The sequence below is a fragment of the Apostichopus japonicus genome, chromosome 22 (assembly GCF_037975245.1).
Source record: "Apostichopus japonicus isolate 1M-3 chromosome 22, ASM3797524v1, whole genome shotgun sequence".
Classification (NCBI taxonomy): Eukaryota; Metazoa; Echinodermata; class Holothuroidea; order Aspidochirotida; family Stichopodidae; genus Apostichopus; species Apostichopus japonicus.
Window position 1 is genome coordinate 8327501 of NC_092582.1, and position 24714 is coordinate 8352214.

The 24714-nt window shown below is 36.8% G+C and overlaps 2 protein-coding genes across 2 annotated transcripts in view; one reads left to right on the plus strand and one right to left on the minus strand.

Annotated features, from left to right (window-relative positions):
• LOC139963592 (limulus clotting factor C-like) overlaps window positions 1-8029 on the plus strand; it is a 25370-nt gene extending 17341 nt beyond the window's left edge. The window contains exons 5-11 of the mRNA XM_071964478.1: window positions 1544-1723; window positions 2159-2347; window positions 2784-2926; window positions 3627-3732; window positions 4919-5119; window positions 5578-5693; window positions 6160-8029. Of these exons, the coding sequence (XP_071820579.1) occupies window positions 1544-1723; window positions 2159-2347; window positions 2784-2926; window positions 3627-3732; window positions 4919-5119; window positions 5578-5693; window positions 6160-6495 (1271 nt within the window). The 3' untranslated portion in view covers window positions 6496-8029. The remainder of the gene's footprint in view (window positions 1-1543; window positions 1724-2158; window positions 2348-2783; window positions 2927-3626; window positions 3733-4918; window positions 5120-5577; window positions 5694-6159) is intronic.
• Window positions 8030-10765: 2736 nt separating this feature from the next.
• LOC139963593 (general transcription factor IIH subunit 4-like) lies at window positions 10766-24714 on the minus strand. The gene is made up of 14 exons (XM_071964479.1): window positions 24534-24714; window positions 23978-24082; window positions 23240-23371; window positions 22085-22178; window positions 20384-20475; window positions 19828-19939; window positions 19553-19621; window positions 17456-17539; window positions 16780-16831; window positions 15987-16119; window positions 14160-14286; window positions 13263-13341; window positions 12315-12376; window positions 10766-11860 (listed from the first exon to the last, which is right to left on the minus strand). Exons 1-14 carry the CDS (start codon window positions 24674-24676, stop codon window positions 11750-11752), a joined length of 1395 nt encoding a protein of 464 aa, XP_071820580.1. The 5' UTR covers window positions 24677-24714; the 3' UTR covers window positions 10766-11749.

Here is a 24714-nt window from a genome sequence, read left to right on the forward strand (position 1 = left end):
CAACCATAGACTAACATACATAAGACACGTTTCAATGAAAGCTCATGGAATGTTTGTCACCTCATATTAAACTGCAAGAAGTTTTCTGCTTTTGACTTTACTGTTAAACTATATATTTCGATACTTTACCTTCAAGAAAACAGGTGGCTGGGAGCAATCGCTTCGCTACTATACCACCCTTCAATTTCTCAATTATTGAGGGTCGATAGAATAAAAAATGCATGAGATCAATGTAATGTTTGGGTTGATTCTGGAAACGGAAACATATATGTACATTTTTATGCTATTGGTCGAACTAGTTTCAGCTACGACTGAAGAGTTACGCAAGTTAAAACGGTAAGGTGGTCTCTGGGGGGGGGGGGGGGAGAAATAGTACATTCGATAGATGTAGGTGATCGCAGCAAGTATTCAAGGAAGGCTGTCTCTCCCCCCCCCCCCCCCCATCCTTCCAAGGCCCAGATCCACGGTTGGAATACTCCTTCGATCTCTGGCTATATGTCGGTACTTCTCGTTGGCAACTTGCTTTCTTTATGCAAGTCGATAAGCTAAGCCTCAGAGGAGCAATCACGTATATCTCCGGGGAGGGGTTATACCCATCCCAGAAAGAAATATTCATGCTAGCAGTCGGTATACTGATATTCAAAATAACGAGAATTTATGCTGGACTAGTAGGTCAAAATTTTACGACAGTTTTCCCGAAACTATAGTACAGGTTATTTATCATAGCATCCATCCTTCAGTTTATGGTTTTCGTACCACTCAGACATTATATAGGTCTACTTTGATTAAATATGCACTATTGTTAAATCTTGTGGTGACTATCATCATATTATTCAAAGGAAACAATACTGTCGTCACAGATGCAATCATGATCAAGCTGACACCATAATTGTTCCTCATGTTTAGTAAAATAAACTCAGATTTGTAAAACAGGTTTACTTAAGAAAGAACAGATGACCTACATTTTCCACCTCCTGACACACTTTATATTTCTTGTGAACTGCTCCATATTGACCAACTTAAAGTGTACAGTGCAAAGTTGGGAGTCGTCGTTCCCCTGCACCCCCCCCCCGCTCATATGCGGGTATCCGTGGTGTGAAGGAACAAAAACAACTTTGTGTTCCCATTTTATGAGTCAAAAAATTCAAGTTTACTTAATACTTACACTTAGCCTATATGACATTTCACCACACCATTTAGGTTCTAACGTCTGTTACGAATTCGATTTGATCTATTTTGTATGGCGGGCGGGGCGGGGGGGGGAGCAAAACATGTAACTGACGTTCATATGTCGGGTAGGAAGGGGGGGGGGTCTAAAGGGAAGAAGACATCTCTCCCCCTTTGAGAATCTTTTTATTTCGGTAAGGGGCTTGGATGCAAAATGGTGCTATCATTTTCAGTTGCCAGTGCATAGGCGATTTTTGCGCATACAAGTTTATTTGCGTGACATGCAAAAATGAACTTAGTAAACCAATTATAAATCAAATATTGAACACCGAAGTTTTGAAGACTGATATATCGTTCTTTGTACTTTTTTTTCCAGCACGTAGTTGTCTACTGCCGTCCGTGGTACATGGTAGATATCTAACCTACTACGAGCGTTTCGTTAAAAATGGTACCGTGTTAGTATATACCTGTAACAGGTACGCCGAAGATTATTATGATTCACCCGTATTCTGTAACGACGGAGAGTTTTCACCAGGTAGACCCGGATGTAGAGAAAGTAAGTATGTCATTCCTAAAAGGGATAATTCAGTAGCCAAAGGGATATCCCTTTAATGGAAACATTATCCTTCTTTTGTTTTTGTAATGGCAGCTATATTTTAAATGACTTTCCAACATATTTCCAATGTTTATTATTTTATATATATATATATATGCAAAAACCAAACATTGGCTGTTTTACTTCCAATCACTTACCTAATTCAATTATTGTATCTCACTCGAGATCCAGCCTTTCTCTAAATGCAGCATAGTTGTTTAACAGTTTTTCCGTTATTCCTATATATATATATATATATATATATATATATATATATATATATATATATATACGTATACGTATGCATATATTGCCGATGACTGACGCCGAAATGTTAAGTGTATTAATGCATAAAATTTTGATTTCACTGATACCCTAATATTTTATTTCTTACAGAAAGTTGTACATTACCTACAAATACACCTGAGCATGTCCACGTTGTCAGTTCTTTCTATGGAGATTATAAAGTTTGGCACGGTCTGAATATTTCCTTTGTCTGTACTCCTGGATTCATTTTGATCGGAAGTAAAGTCAATCGTTGTTGGTATGGAGAATGGTCTACACCAATTCCCCGATGCGTCAGAGGTAAGACGACTACACCCCAACTTGACCCCAGTCCCACACTCACCCCACCCAACTATACTCCCTCACCTTCAGGGCGATATAGTTTGCCGCGTTCTGCAGTAATATGCTGACGTAAATTCACGTCATAGCGGCCAGATCAAATTTGATAATACACGTCGAAAGTTGTTTACAAATATTAAGGCCCATATAGTTAGCGTGTCATAGTCATATTTTTGTTAACTGCAGGCTTATTACATTATTGATATCGCCATGTATATTTCCTCTTCTCTAATCTGTTTCCAATAATAACATATTTGCACGCCAATTGACCTCAACGTAAGTTGTAACCAAAGTGGTACCATCTTTTGCTAACAAAGCAAGTTATTGGCCTTATGACAAAGGTTGCTCATAAGGAATACATTTACTTTTAACTTTACTATACTCTTCCTACTTTTAGATACCGCTACCGATTATGAAAGTTGTGGCAAGGCTGGAAAGACAACGATCAGGTTTGGCGGTCGAGTAGTTGGCGGTTTCGCTTCAAATAGTGGAGCCTGGCCATGGCAGGCTGGTATCTACTGGCAACGGGCAGATGGAAACGTAGGTCACCGTAATTTCGAATGACCAAATTTCAGCTTAACATTAAAAAAGACTGTGAATTGTACAAAATAATAACATAGCATACATAAAGCTATACAGGTAACATACGGGAATTGTAATATGTGGAGCATCTAATTAAACACTGCATGTGCATTAATAAGCAGTTCGTGTTATATTATCCTATGTTGGTTGCCACTTATGGTTCGCTGTTGATTGTGACGTTGTAATGTATACCTATCGTGAACTGCTTTTGAAATCGGAGTGGGGTCGTGTTGGGGAGGGGGAGGGGAGGGGGAGGGGAGGGGGGGGTGATGTAGGCTATGTAGTTCAAAATATACAATTAGGTTGATCAAGAGGCCGGAGCAGTGTCATAGTATTTAAGCCCAGGTGAGCACCGTGGGCACAATATGCTTGCCCTAATTGTGTAGGCATAAATATATAGTCGGCATTTCTAATTGCCTCGAAATATTCATACCTCCTTGACCTTGGGGCCCGTTAGCAGTTTTCTCATCTGTCCATTGGGTGATACGAAATTGGGGAGGAGCACAGGGAGAGGAGGGTTGTGGTGAGGGGGGGGGTGTGATATTCGCGATACCTTCTCCAATGACAAATATCACCATGCACACCCAACTCCATATAACCATATGCACTACACGAACTGCTCGTGCGTGAATAACACTTATGCTTCTGTATTTTTCAGTGGTTTCTATTCTGCGCCGGTACGTTAATAGAGAAAGGGTGGGTTCTCTCAGCTGGTCACTGCTTTGGATACGACGAGGATATCAGGCGACTCCAAATTCGCTTAGGTAAGGAAACCCACTCCTCCCTACCGCTTCATTTTGATCTCTCTGTTGAAATCCACATAACCATTTTCTTTCCGATTAAACGACATTCACTTTAAAGGACTTAGCGGTTCTTTTTTAGCTTTGAACAGCCCTTGGTAAAGCAATAGTACTAGTGAAACGTACTACAAATTGCTGAATGTTTCTAATACACTTTTCTGTATTTAGGTCTCGACCCTCTACATCATTTCCATAGACTGCCTCTGTGGAGGGGATCCTTTAGGGAGATGCAAAATGCGTGCTGAAAGTTCAACACGAACGACCGTTATCAGACTCTCTAGCATATTTTGAAGGCAATTGTGATGATCTTTTAATCCATTTTTCAATTTATAGTTCATCGTCGCTGCTTTTTCGTGAATAATTCAGTTTGATTTTGTATCCCGGTGACAAATGCATGTGGTTTTATTCTTCTGTTTCAACGAAGGAGTAGCTTGATTAATATAACCGATGTTAACATGAAATATCGTCATGCAGACATCCTGACATCATTACAACCGTATTTTGTTGCTAGACATATATATATATATTTATATGCATAACGTGTATACGTAACTTGCATGTATACAATGACGCATAACCCCACAGAGTTCAAGAAGTACCTCCGAGGTAGGATTACATTAACAGACCTCGGTACTTCCACAATCAATCATCGTAGGAAATGTTTCTATATGATGTTAGGTACCTTGTTTTAAATTGACAATTATAGCGTCTAATCTTAAAACGGAAATGTTTTGTAGAAATGTGTATCCTGTTTTGCCTGCACCCGATGAGTGAGGGCCTGGTATCATACGAGTGCACCCGTCCATATATAGCAGAAGCAATATGCTGCCCAGACATAGTTTACCTGTTGTCATTTTTTCACTAAAAAGTACTGATTGGTTTTTGCATTGTAATGTAAGCCGTGGTAACATATTGCATCTGGTAACGTTTGTTCATTAATTGGCCTTGTCACTTAATACAGTCTTGCACAGAACCTCAATTGTTACGGTTTCTTGTACCAATTTCATAAGCTTATCATTTGTTTGCCAATAAAGTATATATTTTTCGATTAAGGTTTACTTAAAAAGCTGATTCGTTTTGAATATCCATAATCTGTATTTAGTTTTATTTCTGTATATATATATATATATTTTTATATATTTATTTCCAGGCCTCACAGATCGACGAGCAGATATGGGGTCTATTCGTGAACAAATATTCAACGTGACAAATCTGTTTTTACCAAAAGGACATGATTATATAGACTTTGATTATGACATAGCATTGTTGCAGTTAGATGGTCAGGCCCTCCTTAACGATTACGTCAGAACTATTTGTCTACCCCCTGAGCCGATCAATGGTGATAATCTGGGTGAGTTTAGATGACAGAAACTTTGCTCTATAATACCATGATACTCTGCCAGAAATGAACATAATAAATTGAACATTCTGCGAGCGGAGAACTGCCGAATTGCCCAGTGTTGGTAGGTATGGGGCTATTCAGTAACAGCAACAATAACCATCAAGGTTTGAAATCAGCGAGAAGTAATGTTGACAGTAATAGGTTATGATATTTGTCTATGTATAATTTATCGCAAGTTACTCCCAATATAAAGTGTTTGGACCGTTTGTCACGTACCGCGGTTTAAATTATGAAGGTTGACTTCGACCCGGCCGTTAATTTATAACCACAAGGAGTTTCAAATATGTCATATATTTAAATATTAATTAACTAGATACATCATTTGAAAATCTCCATAATATCTTGTTTCATTAAACGACTCATTCTTGGAAATGCATAAGTGGTATTTACTCTTTTGTCCCTCTCAGATGCTCTTGTTCCCCCGGGAACATTCGGAATGGTCACAGGTTGGGGTCATAGCAGGCCTGTTGAATTCAACGAAAGCTCGCCCTCTATTTATGAAAACACTTTACAACAACTTCAGGTAAGGCGTTTCACCCATTTAATGGGCGGAGAGTGTTCTGGTCTCTCGCCCCACACACCAAACTCCCCGGGAGAATAATTATGGAGTTAGAAAGTTGACTTGAATATTTGTTCGTATCGTTTTGCGTAAATAAACAATACCGGTGTATAATGCTATAACAATGAATAATGTACAAATGACGTAATTTATATAACTTCAACTTTTATATTTTACAACAAACCGCGCACTGCGGCTCGGTTTGTTCTAAAATAAAGTTTATTCCAACATGAACCCACACGGGGGATGTAGTGTCCCCCTGTGTCACATCCCTCTCGGTATCAAGAATTGAAACAGCCCCACTCTTTCATTGCTTAAACCCAGACCCGTTTGTATACACGTCTCTGCTTAACCCGAAATCTTTGGTTCTCCGAAAGATTAAAACTTTTTTAATTCGTCTTTTTTTTCTTCTTCCCATGTATTGTTGTAGATCCCCATTCGTAGACGTGAGGAGTGCGTAGAAAGTCTAGCTAATATTAATGAAGATATAAGCCAGTTTACACCGCGCATGTTCTGCGCAGGTTACTCTCGCAAACAGCGCGATACGTGCTTCGGCGATTCAGGTGGACCATTTATGCGAAAACTCAAACGCAACGGCAATGGACCGAGACGCTGGGTTCAAGTCGGTATAGTCAGTGCCGGGAAAGGGTGTGCAGTCATAGGACAGTATGCGTACTATACTCACATACCGAAGTTAGTACCCTGGATCAACTTTGTGATGAGTACCAACTACACAAGATCTGATGGAGATTTGGTACAGATTTGAAGAGAATGAAAAAGAAGAAGAAGAAGGGGAAGAAGAAGAGGGAGAGAAAGAGAGAGAAAAGCTGTTCACGGGTTACACTTGACTTGACATTTCCGTGAGGAAATAAGTTATGTAATTTGATGCACGATGTTACATGGGGACTATACATGTAGATTTAGTCAGTACTGTATACTTATTGAGGCTGACTTCAAAGACAAGTTGTGATTAAACGGAATAAACGAGACCACGTGTGAAATATCAAAATCTCAGGGACCTGTACAGATTAAGGATACATCACTCCATCCACTGGAGGTAACGCCATCCGTTTTTCTTCCATGCATAAAACTTACTTACGAAAATGTTCAGTCTGGCCCTCGACTAAACGATACACTAATAAGGTATATGGGCCTAATTGATGGCTGAGCTTCCTACCGGCCTACCATGTGCATTGCTTAATATAGGTATATGATGGAGATGTTGGTTCTTTCTGACCTTTTCTTCATACCAATGTCTCTCTCTAGCCCATGTATAGAAACAGAATTGAGTAACCCAATTGTCTATTGTTTAATGCCTTTTCTTTTCTACCCTAGTTTATATGTAAATATTGTACTTTCATCATTTGGTTATTTTATTTTAAATTTTACTTTAATTCATTTGAATTAACGTGTAAAAGTATTATATTATAGGTCTGAAAGTAAACACAGTAATATTGAGATGTCTCAATACCATTTTTTTTAAAAATTCCCATCTGGAAACTCCGTTACTGAAGTTTGTCTATAGGTCAAAGGGAAGGTATGTGGACGTAGATAATTTGAACTCTTTCGATACTGATATTATCAGTGGTTTTAAACGGTTTTACGTTTGATTAGTTTAACTTTCATGGTGTAAATAAAAAGGTGTAAATGTTGCCAAATAAACACGGGCATTCAGTTACAATTGGGTAAATTAATTGGGTAAATTAATTGGGTACATTGATTGGGTAAATTAATTGGGTACATTGGGTACATTCTGTCGGGATCATTGCGCGCTTTTGCCCAACAGGGACGTCCATGTGTATATGGAATTATTCCCGATATTCCGGGGTATATCACGACACATTTGGGAGGTGTGCGGAAGGGTGGCCGGGAAGTGAAATCTCCGGGGTGAGAGAATGTGGGGATATGTGTGGGTCTCTGGCAATTCTGTTGAAGTCGATCTAAAAAGAGATATTTTGTTTTTCTGTCCAAGACTCCATGTTTATATTTGTTAAGGGAAGTACAGTTAATGTTAACTTCGAAAGCAGTATTAATTGAGGAAAAAAAATCGATTATATAAATTAAAGAGTTTCTCAAGAGTAGCGGTCCGTTAAAGCAACGTAGAGTTGAATCGAGTCCAATTTCATGAGGCATTCTTGATACAAACAGTCAATGAGAAATATACATACCTATTACACGGGCCATGACTTTTACCTCATGCAAAATATTTTAAGACCCTACTCATGTATTTTCCATGATTGTACTTGTCTTATATTATCTGTCAACGACATCATTTGTACAAAATAAAATAAAATACAAAAACAAACCAAACAAGCCTAGTGTCGTAGTTTTGTTTGAGAGTTGTTACAATCGACCTGGGTAGTGAGGTGGGAGGGTATTTGAAAGATGAGGCTGATTGGAGGACCTCTACTTAACAATTAAAAATATAAAATAATTTGGAATGTACTGTGGTGTAAGGTTACCAAAACGTCTCCGATTTTCGGGGGCAGTCCCGAATTTTATGTAACGTCCCCGGATTGATAAAGCCTCCGGAAGTGCCCATAGGCAGGCTAATGTTCTACCCTGATATGTTTGTAAGTGCCCACCTCCCCACGAATTTGTATAACAAACAATTATCAGTTGCTTCTGTTTGACATTCCGTGCTTAAAATCGAAGTGACGAAAGTAATACAGTACATTAAATAATTTCATAGTCTGTATAGTCAAGTAAAAACCATAACGGTTACAGCGGTCACAGTCAAGTTCTCTATTGTAGTGCGCGTGCGCGCTACAATATTGGCATTACTGGCCAAGTGAACGATACCTACATCGATACCTACCTACGTTGAAACTTAGTTTTTTATAGTCTCTGTTCATTTGCAGTTTCAGAGGCTAGCTTCGTAGCCAACTTTTTTTCTGAGCCTGTCACGGCGCTCACAAAGCGCCCTCGTTATGTAGGTCACTACATCATACATGACTATACTCCCTGGTGTGTTGTCTACTCCAAAAATAACACCATAAACAACCAAAAAGTTCTTCCTAAAAATAACACCATGAACACCCAAAAGTTCTTCCTAATACTACTAGGAGTCCATGCGAGCTTCAATGCTGCGTATTATACTGCGTATAAGGCAAATGCAGTTAGTTTGCCTTGGATTTTTAATTTGGACAAAGTACTGGTAGGCCTATTTGGGGGGAGGCCCATCATTCTTGCCAACATTACCACCAATTACTGAGATGCCCTATCTCTCCCACTACCCTTTCATATCAATATGAGGGGCTAATCATTATCTTCGTCGATTTACTCATAATATTCTGGTCACTTGATTATGGAGGAATCCGGCAAACCACATTTACCCTGTTGGAACACGCTTATATGTTTGCCTATTGTAGCGTTCCTCCGTCCGCCTTTTACGGCTTCCGTTGGTATGCCACAAGTACCACTCAACCGCATTGCATGATGTTACAAGATGACAGGTAAATTACATTTGGAAAAAGGTGAATAAGTGTTGCAGCGGTTTGCGGGTCCATCCACACAAATGGTTAGGTTCCCAGTTCAAAACGTGGTCAAGACCAGGTGTTATGTTGATACTGTGTAGTTGTGCTGAAGTAGATCCATCAGTGGGTATCATACATTTGGTAAATGAATTTGACAGTGGGGTTTGTTCCTGTTCTTTAACCTTTTTTCGAAACACTTCTTTGTCATAGCTGATTCACAAAATGTTTGATAAGGGTAACATATCCGTTAAAACTTAATTGAGAAAGTGGTCAGATGCTGAGATACTCCCCCCCCCCCCCCCCTCATCGGCTGGACTGGGACGATCGGTTGTGTTTCACTAAGTTAAACTAAGGTAAAATAGTTTAATTAATAATTACCACAGAAACAGCTCAAAACTTCCCTCCAAAAAAAGACTAAAAATTAATATAGGCCTATATTTCTCATCTATTTATTCAACCACTTTTACTAAAATGGTCAAATTACTCTATATGGACAAGAATTAAAACTTACATCTATCCATTTGACTGAGTAGTTGTACCTGGTATATTAGAACAAAATCGTTTCACTTTATGTTGTTCACATGTAGAATAATCTACATACATTGCTGTTTATCACACAGTAACAGCAATATACGACAGCTGAACACTTTGATCATACTGTACTTTCTTTTCAAAACACTTCGTCATAGCTGAGTCACAAACATGTTGAAAGGGGTAACATGTGTTTGTCTCCCTCGGTATTTGAGAAAGTGGTCAGATGCTGAAATACCCCCCTCATACGCTGGAATCGGACGGTCAGTTGCGGTTCACTGAGTTAGACTTAGCTTAAATTAGTTAATTTAATAATTACAACAGAAACAGCTCAAAATTTCCCTCCAAAAAAGGACTTCAAATTAATTTATATTTCTCATCTGTTTATTCAACCACTTTTACTAAAATGGATAAATCACTCTAATTGGAGGCTACCTATCTCGACAGTCCTTTTAATAGTCTATTAAAACACCACTGATCAAACACCACTGACCAACTCACAAAGATGTCAGCCTTCTTCATCAGCTTGAGAACCTCCTTGATGACCTTACAGTTTATGGTAAACTGTATGTTGTATAGCCAAACTTGCAAAATGAATGTTGTATAGAGGAGTCGCAACATGTATGTTGTATAGCCGAATCGCAACATGTAAGTTGTATAGCCGAGTCAAATCATGTATGTTGTATAGCCGAATCCCAATATGTATGTTGCATGGCGGAGTCTCAAAATCTATGTTGTATAGCCAAAATTGCAAAATGTATGTCGTATGGCGGAGTCGCAACATGTATGTTGTATAGCGGAGTCGCAACATATATGTTGTATGGCGGAGTCGCAACATGTATGTTGTATAGGTGAATTGCAACATGTTTGTTGTATAGTCCCAACATGTTACTTCAAGGGTACAGTCCAGCTGTTATCAGTTGTTTTTGCTGACTTTCATCAATGGTCCGGTCTTGAGTTACGGTGGAGTAATGGCTCTGCAAACGTATCTCCAGTCACTTCACTATTAAAATACAGAGACTTCCATCACAGATTGTCACAAAGCGGTTGTTTACTGACAGAAGGTACTTGATTACTACCAAACTATTTTATCATCATATCTTACTGAAGGATATCAGTAACAGACAGCTAGGGGTATTAGGAACCAGCTTGAGCCCCAGAGAGAATTATGTTATTATGCACCAAGTTTTGAAGTCTATTTTTCTTAAGTACCTTATGAAAGTTAGAGTACATCATTTGGCATATGGGTATCCTGGGGTGGCAGCCTCCCTGACCCCCATCTCACCAGACCCACAGTCAACATCAGTCCATCTAATATGGACAAGGATTAAAACTTACATCTAGCGATTTGACCGAGTTGCTGTTCCTGGTATATTAGAACAAAATCGTTTCACCAAATGTTGTTAACATGAAGAATAACCTACATACATACATTGTTGTTGTTCACACAGTAACAGCAAACTACAACACCTCATCATAATGTGCTGGAAGATTTCAATCGACGCCAAACACGGGTCCATCTGCTATTGGACAACAACACTCAAATATATTCTCCAATCTCCACTGTTGTCTATGCTTTGATGTTAACACTGTCAAACCAGTTCTTGAGGATAACACTACACATCGCATGAGTTGTGGGTCCATCTGCTATTGGACAACAACACTCAAATATATTCTCCAATCTCCACTGTTGTCTATGCTTTGATGTTAACACTGTCAAACTAGTTCTTGAGGATAACACTACACATCGCATGAGTTGTTTTCACTGATCTGGAAGACCATTTCAGCTGGGAAAGCCATGGACTGTTCATCTGTAGCAGCATGTCTATCACAGCATTACCACATAGAATCTGTAGCTTCCATGTTGATGTCCAGAAATCAACTTGTGAGGTAATTCTATATATACACCACACAATCGACTGCCAGGGTTTTCCCCTAGGTTAACATATTTCAAGTCTCTGGAAATTTCAACTGACAGGAAGTTTTGTGATTCAATTCATCATTCAATCAGCTTCAATGGCCCTTCCTTTGTCTTTTCCAGAACCTTTTAATATCTTCATGTCCCGCTGGAGCAATGACCAAGACCCTCCTCTTAGGATCTTCCCAGGTTAGCACCCCTAGGTCCTACGTAAAAAAGGAAATCGGATATGAGATGTTATGCCATTCTTGGTAGGAAAGCAAGAGTGTTACTGACTGTTACAGCATCTTCCTACCTAAAGTTAACATCTTGACAGTTTCATGAACCCGGATAACAACATAATGGATATCATTCCTTTAGTAATCTAAACACTGGGCTTAACTTCTGCTTGGCTTCTTTAAAGGAATAATGAAGGCAGGGATCAAAGACAATTTATATTAGTCAGTAACCTCAAAACTATGTAATATTTGATTTTTAAGTGAACCAATTGCCAAGAGCATCACATATGATCGCATATTATATAAACCAAATACCATATTCAACCTTTCAATGGTGAATGTCATTCAGCCAGAACGATATCTGTCACACTTTTCGTGTCGAAATCATCTTCCAAACTTGGCAATTTGGATATCGAAAATAAAGACAAAAATTTTGACGAACCCTTGCATAATCTCTGAGAACATCAAAGTCTGGCTGAGATAGGAAGTCATTATACAGTATACCTGCGGATGGTAAAGAGGAGAAACGATTAAGATCAAAAACTTTTTTTAAAGTAAAATCCGCTTCAAAAAGATAATATTCTATAAGTTTTAAAATGAACTAGCAGATGAAGATTGCCATATGATTTAAAATGCTTTCTGGTTTTTATGGGAATATTTTGTTATTTTTATGGCGTGCATTAAACATAAGTTGTATGATATGTTATGATATTTGATACACAACACTTTTATTCCATTTTATTGGCTGAAAAGAGACAGATTGAATAAAACTAAATGAACAGCTCAAATATATAATAGTATTTTACAGAACTTTATAAACTAGATTTTTGAGAATTACAGACAACGTGAACCTTAACAGGGAAAATTCATTATGGAATACTACATTAATAGTTTATGAATTATAAGAATTTTCAGAAATAATTTTCAGAAAGGTAAATGAACATGGCAATTGCATAGCTGCCAAACAGGTAAACCAAACAAGCCTTGTGATTGTCACACACAGGGCAAGTAAACCAAAAAAAAACAATGGCTAAAGCACATTATAAAACTATACGGTTTTGAGTAAAAACATAAATACAACCATAACGGTAGATAAAATAACCTGAACAGAAATGAATCAAGTTCATTTTCAATTTATTCTCATGAATAAGACCTTTCACATGAAATACATTTACAGCAAACTCATTTGCATAAAATTTCCATTAAACCCTGACTCTGCTGTAGCAAACTGAATTTTACCTGTCAAAAGTAACACAATCTTTTCTTAGAAAGGTAGTTGGACGAGGAGGAGGTGGGGGGGGGGGGAGAGGGTTGACAAAGAGTTGATGGAACAGAGGATAATTTCCTGAGAAATAGTTGATTTATAGACAAAGTGACATCATCAACTCACCAGGATTGAAGCTTAGTCTTTCTCTCTCAAGTTCCCACAATCGTATCTGGTCACTAATGGTTGCTGGAATGACTGGTTTCTGGCGGCAAAGATAGATACAATTTTACTTCTTTGTTCATATTAAAGGCCAGTTTCATTGAGATATTGTTGGCTTCAATTGAGTCACCCAGTACATAAAAAATGCCCTAGCCCTAGCCAAACAATCATTGCTCACAATCTATTTGAGTGTTTTGTGATAATTCTAATTATTGCAGTTTCTCCAAATTTGGCAGAAAACACAAATGAAACAGGCAATGGACGAATCCTTCAAAAATATATATAAAAAAAGTTTTATTGCAAAGTATAAAGTTGTCTTACTACCCTGCCCAGATGCTTATGTTGCTTATGTGACACTGTCATTGCCACATTGCTTCTGAGTATATTAATGTTTACAATACCTGCATAATGATCTAAAACATAAAATGCAGCCGCAGGTAATAACTCAACGGTCAAATCTTGCGTAGAGGATTTGAAGTGTCTGAATTTCTGTCTTATATCATACTATGATTCCTGTGTTAGAAAAACAACTGCTATATATCAGTAGACTACTTGTGTAGCAGCTTGACCAATTTATGAGGCGATACTGGATAAACTACTTCCTGATCTGATTATGTACATTATAGCAGATTTTTACATACAAGTTTGATCACACATGACTATGACTATTTATAACCATTTGGGCTTTCTATTGCCTTAGTTTATTCCAACCACAGAGAGCACAAAACTATACCAATCTGAAAGACAAAAGTTAAAAAGCGGAATTCCTACTCTTTTTTTTATGGTGAAACCTTCAACCGATAAGAATCAAATGTTGTTTGTGATAGTTTGTGAAATCTACAAGACTACAATGTTTCTTACATTGGCTAACATCTGTGGATGGGCATGAGATCTTAGATAGTTAAGTATCTGTTCTGCGGTGATGCCATTTGCGACAGCTTGTTGGACACTCTCTCTGGACAGCACACCGACAGAGAGATTTGGGAACCTGATGATGGTAAGAAATAGATATTAATGAAAGTACCAAAGGAGTAAACTACATCAATGAATATCTTGGTAGAGAAACAGATGAGCCGAGGAATAAGATTGAGGCAGAAGTTGGCAGCCATCGTTCAAAATAAGATAGTTAATGCTGATCGTTAACAAAACGGCAAAGACATGTCAACACAGGAGACTCTGTCAAGTTTAAATGAACTTTAACCCTGATAACAAAATATGGGATTTGAATCCAGTGCCAGAATTTCTAACACTGCATAGTATTATGTACAGCAGGGATGGGCAACCTTTTTGGATGAATGGGCCAGACATAAGGGGTGAAAAATTGACTGGGCCGCACCTAACCAACGACCTGCTGTTGATTTCAAACCTTTCATGCAATAGGTGTGTGTACTTAATCTGTAATTCACAAAAACATAATGTCAAGACAGTACAGTTGATAATTAATGGGGATAGTAGGCCTACCTGACAGCATCATTAGTGCTGATAAATTCTAAGCAGCTAGCTCATTTTTTTTGATGATGTAAAATAGATTGAGATTTTTTTTCTTGAGACATCTCATGGGCCGCAAAAAAATCACTGGCGGACCGCATGTGGCCCGCAGGCCGTAGGTTGCCCACCCCTGATGTACAGCATCAAACTGTCAGGCCCTCTGACTTTCCTACATTTATCTAATCAGTTTGTAAACAGCATTTCTATAATGTGAAATATAACTTCAGGTTTTCATAATAGTGTCACAAGTCTCAATTGACAAAATTCAGGATTACTAAGAACCATTGTACTGTCCCTACCAAATAGGATTACTCTGATACTAGGCAGAACCTACAGCTCTTCTTCATAAAGGATGAACCTTGACCTAGCTGTGGGTGAAATTAAGCTCTGGCTTGACACTTGTTATTGTTGTCCAGAAGAAGTGACCAGTTCATTTACACAGTTTTTACATGAAAACATTTGACTTAATTTTTAATACACTATTAGTCTGGAACAAGGCATTTGTGCATGGAATGCAAAAAAAATAAATTGAGTAGACTGTACATTCTTAGTGATGAAAATACAAATAGCTGCTTCAAACCAAAAAAAAAAAAAAAAAAAAAAAAAAAAAAAACCGAGTTTACAGATAAACATCGATATTAAATGGAAAATCTCCCACAGAGTTTAAGATGTATTGTTTCCATTGTAATGAAGTTAATGAGGTATCTCTCCGCGCAACAATGTACCTCTCAGAGACGGAGCAACTAACTACTGAGATGAAACACCTGTCATCTCCTACATAACTGTACACAAAAGGGAACAACCAGCTCATTATCTTGACTATACAACATGTCAACGCTACTCCATATTTCAAATTCAAAACCACTACTAATGTTCATTTGGTATAACCTACATCCATTTTGTTATTTACAACCTTTTTATAGGATTGGTCGTCTTCCACGAATACTTAGGGCATGGTGACAATATATCAATTGACAATTAGACGTACCTTTAATTATTTTCAAAGAGTAAAAACTTCTTTTTGCCATAGACAGTGATAGTGATGGCTTAGCATGCATATAAACAAAGGTTTGATAGACAAACTGATGTGTACTATTGGAGATAGAATTTTAAATTTCACATTGATACAAATGAACAAAACTTGAAAAACAACATGTAGAACAAGAAAAATGTTTATAAGAGCAATCAAAGGGTCCAAACCTGTATAATAATTGGACAAACAGGCCAAGAATTTCAATCTGCAAGTCAGAGTCTGTGTATGCATAAATCCTATAATTGGTTTCTATGACGATAAAACCTTCCCGTTGGGCATCCATGTTCACATTGCTTAGTCCTGTTAAGTACAAAATTAAGAAAATAAGAAGAACATAGTACCAACTGTTTTAATCCCCACCCCCCTGACATGTGATGGTTGAACATAACCTCTAGTGTGCCTTAGAAACTTTGAACCTTGCATAAGTTACAGTACTGTAATAATAATACACGATTTTTATATAGCGCCAAACAAACTATGAAATCATTCTTGTAGCGCTTAACATAATAATAACAATTATAACATATATATGCTTTGGTGAAAAGATACGTTTTGAGTGCTGATTCGAAACTGTTGTACTGTAAGATAAAATAAAATGAAATGTATTTCATCATGGGGTCCAATCAATCAAAAGGGAAAATTATGGTAGAAACTGTACTAAATATGGATGCTGATGCTGGTATAGCATACTTTTTTCAAGTTTAATAAAACATCTTCAAACACTGTATTATCTCAATAAAAAATGATGGAAAAATATAGAAGAGTATCATGTAAAACCAAGAGAACCAATTCATCTTCTTGCAGGTAAGTTACATTATAAGTGTCCCTTTGGGTAAATTCTATGAACGGTATCTGAAAACAATGGCAGGTTTCTTTGAGTATAGAACAAGTAACGTATGCATTACTTCATATTCTCAATTGGAAACAAGTACCCAGTTATACCCAGTCCCTGCTACTTACCAGAAGCTAGGTTTATTGCTAATCTGGTCGGATAATATCTCCCTGATTTTCTCTGGAAAACAAAATGTATACATATTAAAAGTGAACTTTCATACTTTTGTTCTCTTTCATTTTATCTTTCCACCTGGGTCAACTTTTTATGTCTTTTCCAACAAAAAACCCACTTAAATACAATGGGAAATAGATACATGACTGGTCCAAAAATAGCAGATTGATAATACTGAGAGTGTTAATATAATATTTGCTCTCTACGTCCACAAAAAATCGATTCCACACTGTAGGAAATATTTTGTTTGGCTGTAGATTATTTTCAATAACATATGTAGCAGCTTATTATGAAAAAAAATATGACTTTTCAAAACATTGGTCAAAAAATAGCAGATTGTTAAAAAAGTAGCAGATTGATACTGCTTGATACAAAAATAGCAGATTGATACTGCTGAGAGTGTTATTTTAATATTTGCTCTCTATGTCAGCAAAAATTTGATTCCAAACTCTGGAGAAAACATTTTGTTTGGCTGTAGATTATTTCGATAATATATGTAGCATCTAATTATGAAAAAAATATATATACTTTTCAAAACATTGAAGGAAAGGCTGGTTTTCAATAAACTTTACATTTTGTCATCGCACAAAGTTTTTCATGAAAATTTCGAACTTTCATACTATATTTTACCTTTCTTTGAAAAACCAGACCAAGCTCTCTCAGATGTTGCAGAAACTGTAGTTGAGACTCATCCATTCCATCTGAAGAATAATCCTAAAGGACAAAGGCAAAATTAAATTAATTTATTGAATCAATCATATGTAAAGCAGAGATGATTTCAATCCAGAGAGACCTAGGGTTGAATTTTCTTTTCATCTCATCTCTTAACAGGTGTAACATATATCTTTACATATCTTTTAATTTATGCAAGAATTTAATTAATTTATTGAATCATTAATATGTAAAGCAGAGATGATTTCAATCCAGATACACCCAGGTTTGAATTTTCTTTTCATCTCATCTCTTAACAGGTGTAACATATATCCTTATATATCTTTTAATTTATGCAAGAAATTGTTTTTTATATGTGAATGCTCTTATTCTTTTTAATGTACAAGCTCATCCTAAAGTTCATAGTTGTCACAGAATAATGTGTCTCAATATGTTCACACACACAAAACAAACTATTGTAAGATTGTCATTGAAAAACAGATATTTTGAAAAAGCATCAGGATGGTCTGTTTAACAATTTTGATAAAAAAAAAAAAAAAACTCTTAGCAATATGCTTATCCACATTTAAGAGAATGTGTAAAAGTAAGTTGGCCTGACGTTTCGATCCTAGCAGGATCTTCTTCAGAGGCTAAAGGACAAGTGGCTAAACTTGTCATTGAACTAAATGACTGAGGCTAAACTTGTAATTTAGCCTCTGAAGAAGATCTTGCTGGATCGAAACATCAGGACAACTTACTTTTACACATATCAATTTTGATGAGAGAGTGGTGGTCAAGTGGCTAAGGAAAATGAACCTGTCATCTACTGATTACAAGGGTTCTAATTCTGGCCGAATCATTATGTTTTGTCCTTGGGCAAGGCAGTTGACCTCAGCTGTTAATATCTTCACCCAGGCGTACATTGTCTCACCCCAAGAGAGGCAGCTTGTAGTGAGAGCTGTATACATCATACAGGGATGTGCCCAGGATTTCCTGAGTGTCGGGTATAAGGGGGAGGGGTGTCTCCCTCCCTTTGAGAAATTTTTGAAGGTCCCAGATGCCAAATGCTGGCATAGGCTAGGCCCAATTTATGTTGAATACATTGTTAGGAATGTCAGGATTTTAGATGAAAATAGTGCTGGGCAGGATTCACGATTTTTAAGACAGTGCTGGGCGGTAATTTTTAGTGCTTGGCAGGGCCGCCCAGCGTGGGCACATCACTGATCATATTGTGCCAGGATCCTATGAAATTTCACTAAGTGGATGCACAGATCATGTGGCACACTGTTTAAAATTTGCACACTTGGGATATGTAGGTGTGACAATTGCTGAAGGACTGTTGTAAAGTTGTGTAGGAAGTCTTCAGCCTTGTTGAAAGACTACAAACCTTTTACTTGTAACTGTTTAATATTTGAGACAACAGACATCAACACATAGAAAAGAAGCAGCACTTTAAAGCAGCCTTCTTAAGGTGATATTTTTTGTGTATTACAATGTCATAAAAATATAGTGAAGCATTGATCATATGAAATGATAAAGTAAGAGTAAATTACATATGACTAATATTAATATGAATAAGACGATGAAATGAAATGCTGATGTCCACAATGGAAGCATTTATGACATTCTCATTAACAATTAAGTGGGGTGCAGGTTTACCATGTAAACTTGTTTCTTAAGTAATGCCAGGGAACAGCAAACAAGAAAAAAAAAATTGAAAACAAGTCCTCTATGGAAAAACACTTTTTGTCACCTTTCTTATCTTACCATTACAGTGGAGGTACTGTATATATTCCAGAAAGGACAGTTGGGTGTATTCAAGCTTCTTGGAATAATTGTTCAACATTTTTACCACAAAATTTTTACAGTACATTAAATGCTTCTTACCAATTGTTTCAGCTGAAAAGCTGCATAATTTAACCAAAAATGAGTATATCTTCATAATTTAACAACAACAAAATCACATACTTAAACGAAAGCAAAATTCAAGTTGTTGTTACTTTCATGTTTTAAACAAACTGTTTTGAAGTTAACATTGTAAAGTTATCAAACACTACCAACCATGGACATACCTACCTTGCCTAATGTTGAAAAGCTCAGTTGAAAGAGAAAGGACAATTGATTGACAAGATTCACATCTCTGGACTGCAAGTAAAAAAATAAAAGAAGATATTTCAAAAATAGAAAAAGGAACATACCTTGCAACAAATAACCATCTGAAAATTAAATATGAATCATATGTGTATAAAAGAACATTATTCCTAGTTCTGAACAAAGAGAATACATACATGAAATAAAGAACAACTAAAATGAAGTGGTCGTTAAAAAAAACCCCAAGGAATGAAGCTCACCTCAGCTGTTTCTAAATACTGTAACATGAAATACCAGACTTGAGAAGACGTGCTGAGTAAAAGAAATTGAAAACCAGCCGGAGTAATGACTGGCATGGTGCCTTTCTCTGGACTGAAACAAGAAAACATTTAATATTTTGATAAGGGTGGTGGGCATGCTGTGTTCTCTCGAACTGAAGAGGTTTAACGAGTGAATTAATTTAAGCAAGGACGAGCTCAATAAAGTCCTGTTAACTATAATCATGCATAGATGTTTTAATTAACATGATTATTCAAGTAAAGTTAGACTGTACAAAACCCAAAAGATATTTTTCAACAATGTCTCATATTAAATCATAGCTATTTCAATCACATTAATGGACAACTTCCTACCAAAATATTTTTTTTAATATATTACCTGCAAAAACGAACAGGGTAATTTGCATGATCCTGTACAACAGCATTGACAACAAATTCAATGAAATGGAACAAAATTATAACAAGGGATTACAATTCCAACTTTTCAGTGTCAAGTTGGTTTTGATTTCTAGAATTTAATTCTTATTGAGTAACTTACATTTTCATGAGTCCTGAGTTTGTAAGAACTAAAGCGATATCCCTGCTGAGCGCCTCTGGACCTCGTGATCCGACCAAAAAGTGTAAAATGCACTGATAACAGTAGAAATGATAGGGATTTACAAAAGGGATCCCTGATGTAGTAACAGATAAACAATGACACCATCATAACAGTTGAGCTAATAGCAGGGTTGTTGTTTCTCTTGAAAACTTGAATTTGTGAAAATCATTTATCCACCAAAAAGTGATAAAATTCTCAACATGAAAGGCATAATTTGAAGGAAATGTACTGAATTCACATTACACTAACAGCTGGACAGTGGATGAACAATGGATTTCTATACGGTCAAGAGAAACAAAATTTACTGCACTAGTGGAGGAAACCACAACCTGATAAAACATTTTTGTATTGTGAAAATATTATTTTTTTCTAAAGTGTGATAATATTTGATATTCTTTATCTTTAGCTATATATGCAGAAAGAGCAATATCATCCATACAGCTATATTTTAAGCTAACAATGTCTGTTTGACAATACAATGACAACACAATCATTTATTCACATTGATATGATACTCTTACAACCAACAAAAGGATATTTTGATGAAGCCACAAATTCATAATCCAGGATCACACTGACAGCCGAGAATTTACAATCCAATCAATGGATCACAAAGGGACTACAAAAGGACAAATGGACCATTCATTGTAAACTCTTCATGCTCCCAAAGGCAAAAATCGGTTTATCTGGCAAATGGCTGAAACATTCAAACCTAAACTTTACAAGTATGGTGTTATATGTCCCAAATAATTAAACTGAAAGTTAAAAGCTCCTGAATTTTGCAAAGCCTGGTCCTTGTGTGTGCGCACCTACTTTTCATTTAGTCCTTGTGTGTGCGCACATACTTTTCATTTAGCAAGATTTATTCAGGGAAAATTGCAACCTACTGTACCTAAATCTTCAAACAGACTTTAATAAACTTCATATAGCATTATACAAACTATGATGATGGAAGTTATATATTAACACTTGAGACTTTGTTTGAAAAAGAAAACAGATGCATTAATTTTTTTTAATCTCTGCTGTTTTTGGGATCAACTCTGTTTCTAGTGACTCCACTGAGGAAGGCAATGAAGATACTACAAGATTGCAGTAATTACCCGTTACAAATCAATGTTTAAGCCAAGACAACGACACCCACTTCCTGTCCTCTGAGACACATGCAATAATCACCTCTCAACAGCAATTCAATCAAAAAGTGTCAAAAAAATATTAAAAATTCTACCCATGGAAGATGACTAATGTGTACACAGAGCATAAGAAAGTGGAAACTGGGGACAAGGCATTTTCAGTATGTGCACCCAAGCTATGGAATGCCTTGCCGAATTCAGTACGTACCTGCGCAAGCCTTGCCAGTTTTAAAACATCGCTGAAAACATATAATTTTAGAACTGCCTTTGATGTTTGAACTGTACAGTATTTTTGTATCCCCATAGCTTTAATGTATTTTTCTATCCTATCATAGGTTTTATGGTGTATACCTTTTAGGCAATATTTTTATACTATTTGCTTTTGAATGTTTCCTGTATTTTAAATGTTTCCTGTATATTAATTGTTTCAATTCTTGTAAAGCCCTTCGAGCAGCATTGCTGATGAACGCACTATATAAGTACTATTTTTATTATTATTATTATTATTTACCTCCCATCTGTCTTTGGCATACTTGTCCAAGAATGACACATCTCTAAAATGGCCATCTGCACTGGTCTCTGTTGCTGTAGACCAAGGCTTACCCCTGATAAATGGAAAAGAGTGATAAATTCTCCTCAAAAGCTCCAATCACACAAACACAGGCTAGAATTAATTTCAAATATTGTAACAACAGGTAAGGAATAAATCAAGAAACTCATATGTAAAAAAGAGAAAAATAAAACCTACCAGTAGTTACTATGCTTACTAAACCTAGTCTATTTTTGCATGCAATATTTATATATATTATGCAGGACCTGTATTCATAATGGACTGGTATCTCTATTTAACCAGCTAACTGCAGATTTTGGAGCTCAACAAATTGATGTAATTCATAGCCTTTGTAGGGAACATTGCAAGAGTTACTTGAGTTATGAAAAAAAAAATATTCCAAATTTTTATGTAGACTCAAGACATAGCGAAAAGTACAAATACGTGGCACGCTGTATTTTCTATGCTCATGTTGTCGTTGCAACTCTCTCTTTCTCTCTGATGCCAACGCACCTACAGTACATATATGATAGGTATCCAACGTATGATTGGAAACTACTTCAACTGGTCGAGAGGTTTATTAAGAAAAACCAAACAGATCATATAACGTTACCCTAACACCAATAAGTGTGCCATGCCTACATGAGGCTAAGTGAAAAGAATACACAGAAGCTCAGTTAGGATACATGTAACTGGCACACTCATTATACCTTGTCACGTAGTAAGACTCAAATATATTATTCAGCTCAGCGTATTTCTTAGAGGTCAGTTCATAATTCAAGGGGTCTGTTAAAAGCGCCTCCAGCTCCTTGTAATACCTGGCTTATAGACCCACATATCCACTACAAGATCTCTTCAACGTTGTAACCTCACTCACACCGCTATCTTCAACCGGCTTTGGTCCTGACTCAGCCATACCTGCACCGTTGCAGTTGTAAACCTTTATATAGCTTTATATAGCTTTATTCATTTTTGCAATCAGCACCAACAAGTACATCCGGTACTGAGTCTGATATAAAAAAAAGTCTTCTTTATTTCAAGAATGTCTTTGTTAAGTAGAAAACTGATACATCCATCGGCTACAAGGAATAGTAATTCTCTCCTTACTGTACATACCCGCCAATGAGAGCAACTTTGATATTCTCTCGAAATATCTTGTTCAACTGCCAGCCAGGTAATCCACCAGGCAGGGGTGTATCTTGCCAGACCCTAAGACCAGAAAGTGTCCCGACAGCTTCCTGGTGAAGACTAATGCATGGAAACAAAGGAGAATTTGTGCTTTTAAAATTTTTTGAACTACTGATTAGAGGCAGGATGTGCTACATATTTATCAGTTTAATTGTGGGGTAAAAAAAAAACAAAAGCAGGTTTAGAACATAATTGTATATATAATTCAGTCTGCGCATCTTCAGACAACGGTGTGTAATATGACAAACAACTCTTTTATATCTTTATAATATGCCAGAAGCTGTTTGTAAGGCTTAGCCAAATTAGCGATGCCCAAGTAACTTTGTTTCAAAGTAAACATAAAAACACTTAATAAATGAAATGGATAAAGGGATACCCTACAGGTAGTTCAATAAACCAAAGAAGTATAATTGAATGATGACAAAGCCCACTATTGCTTCTAGTTAAGTGGCACCTGGTTCCCCAAAATGCCAGAGATCAGAGGACATGCAATTTTCTCAGAAAGCAATCGCTGGTGCTGGAATCCTTTTGAAAATAACTATGACAAATAACCAGTTGTTTGAGGATGCTGTCATTCATTACTACAAGTTTATGAACATCAATAGCGATCATTTTTCATTTTAAATAGTAAAACAGTGAATGCAAGTACATGATAAGGATACATACTCTTGGTTAGATGCTTTCACCCATGCTGCAACTCCTGCCTGAGCAACAGGTTGATCGATAAAGATAACTCTCATGACATAATGGCGTGCCAAGAGGGGCAGTTCCCTACACAAAGATGAGAAGAAAAATTACACTTACTCAATTTAGCTGAGATTTTAAACAAAAAAGAATTCAGAAAGTTGCTATATTAGTTCTTGCTTTAACCATCCAACTATTGACACTCAAACCTGAAATGTGGTGTGAATGTGGTTGCCAACTTGTCCAACTTTTCCATCCCATTCGGAAGGAGCATGCCATCACTAGGCCTAGGCATACACAGATTTGAGAAATAACAAAAATGCGTCAAATCCTACGTGTACGGAATATAAAGAAATGACTTCAAATTACATGTTTTGCAAAATATTAATTTATTTACTGGTAACATGCAGTATTAGCCCTATTGGCCTAGGCTAAGCGCAGTTCTATAACAAACGAGATTTCGTGAAACTAGTACATACATGTAGAACGCCCAGTTTGAACTGATTGTAAACATAGTAACACATCTTGTACTTATTACCTGAATACTGCCAAGCATGTGGCTGGATGATTGTATAATTTGTCAAGAATAACAGCAGGAAGCGTCTGGAGGTACCCATGGAGGTCTTTACAATCTAGTTTACTTTGAGAATAACCGGACATAGATGCGGAATTTGCAGCCATATTGCTGCAATCACGCAGGCTAAATGTATGGAACGCCA

Excerpts from the sequence above, each read along its gene's own strand:
- LOC139963593 (XM_071964479.1), bottom strand. The coding sequence starts at position 24,676 with ATGGCTGCAAATTCCGCATCTATGTCCGGTTATTCTCAAAGTAAACTA. Across the intron at positions 23,372-23,977 it reads GTGAAAGCATCTAACCAAGA|TCTTCACCAGGAAGCTGTCG; the intron begins GTATGTATCCTT and ends TCCATGCATTAG. Across the intron at positions 16,120-16,779 it reads AGCAATAAACCTAGCTTCTG|GACTAAGCAATGTGAACATG; the intron begins GTAAGTAGCAGG and ends TGTACTTAACAG.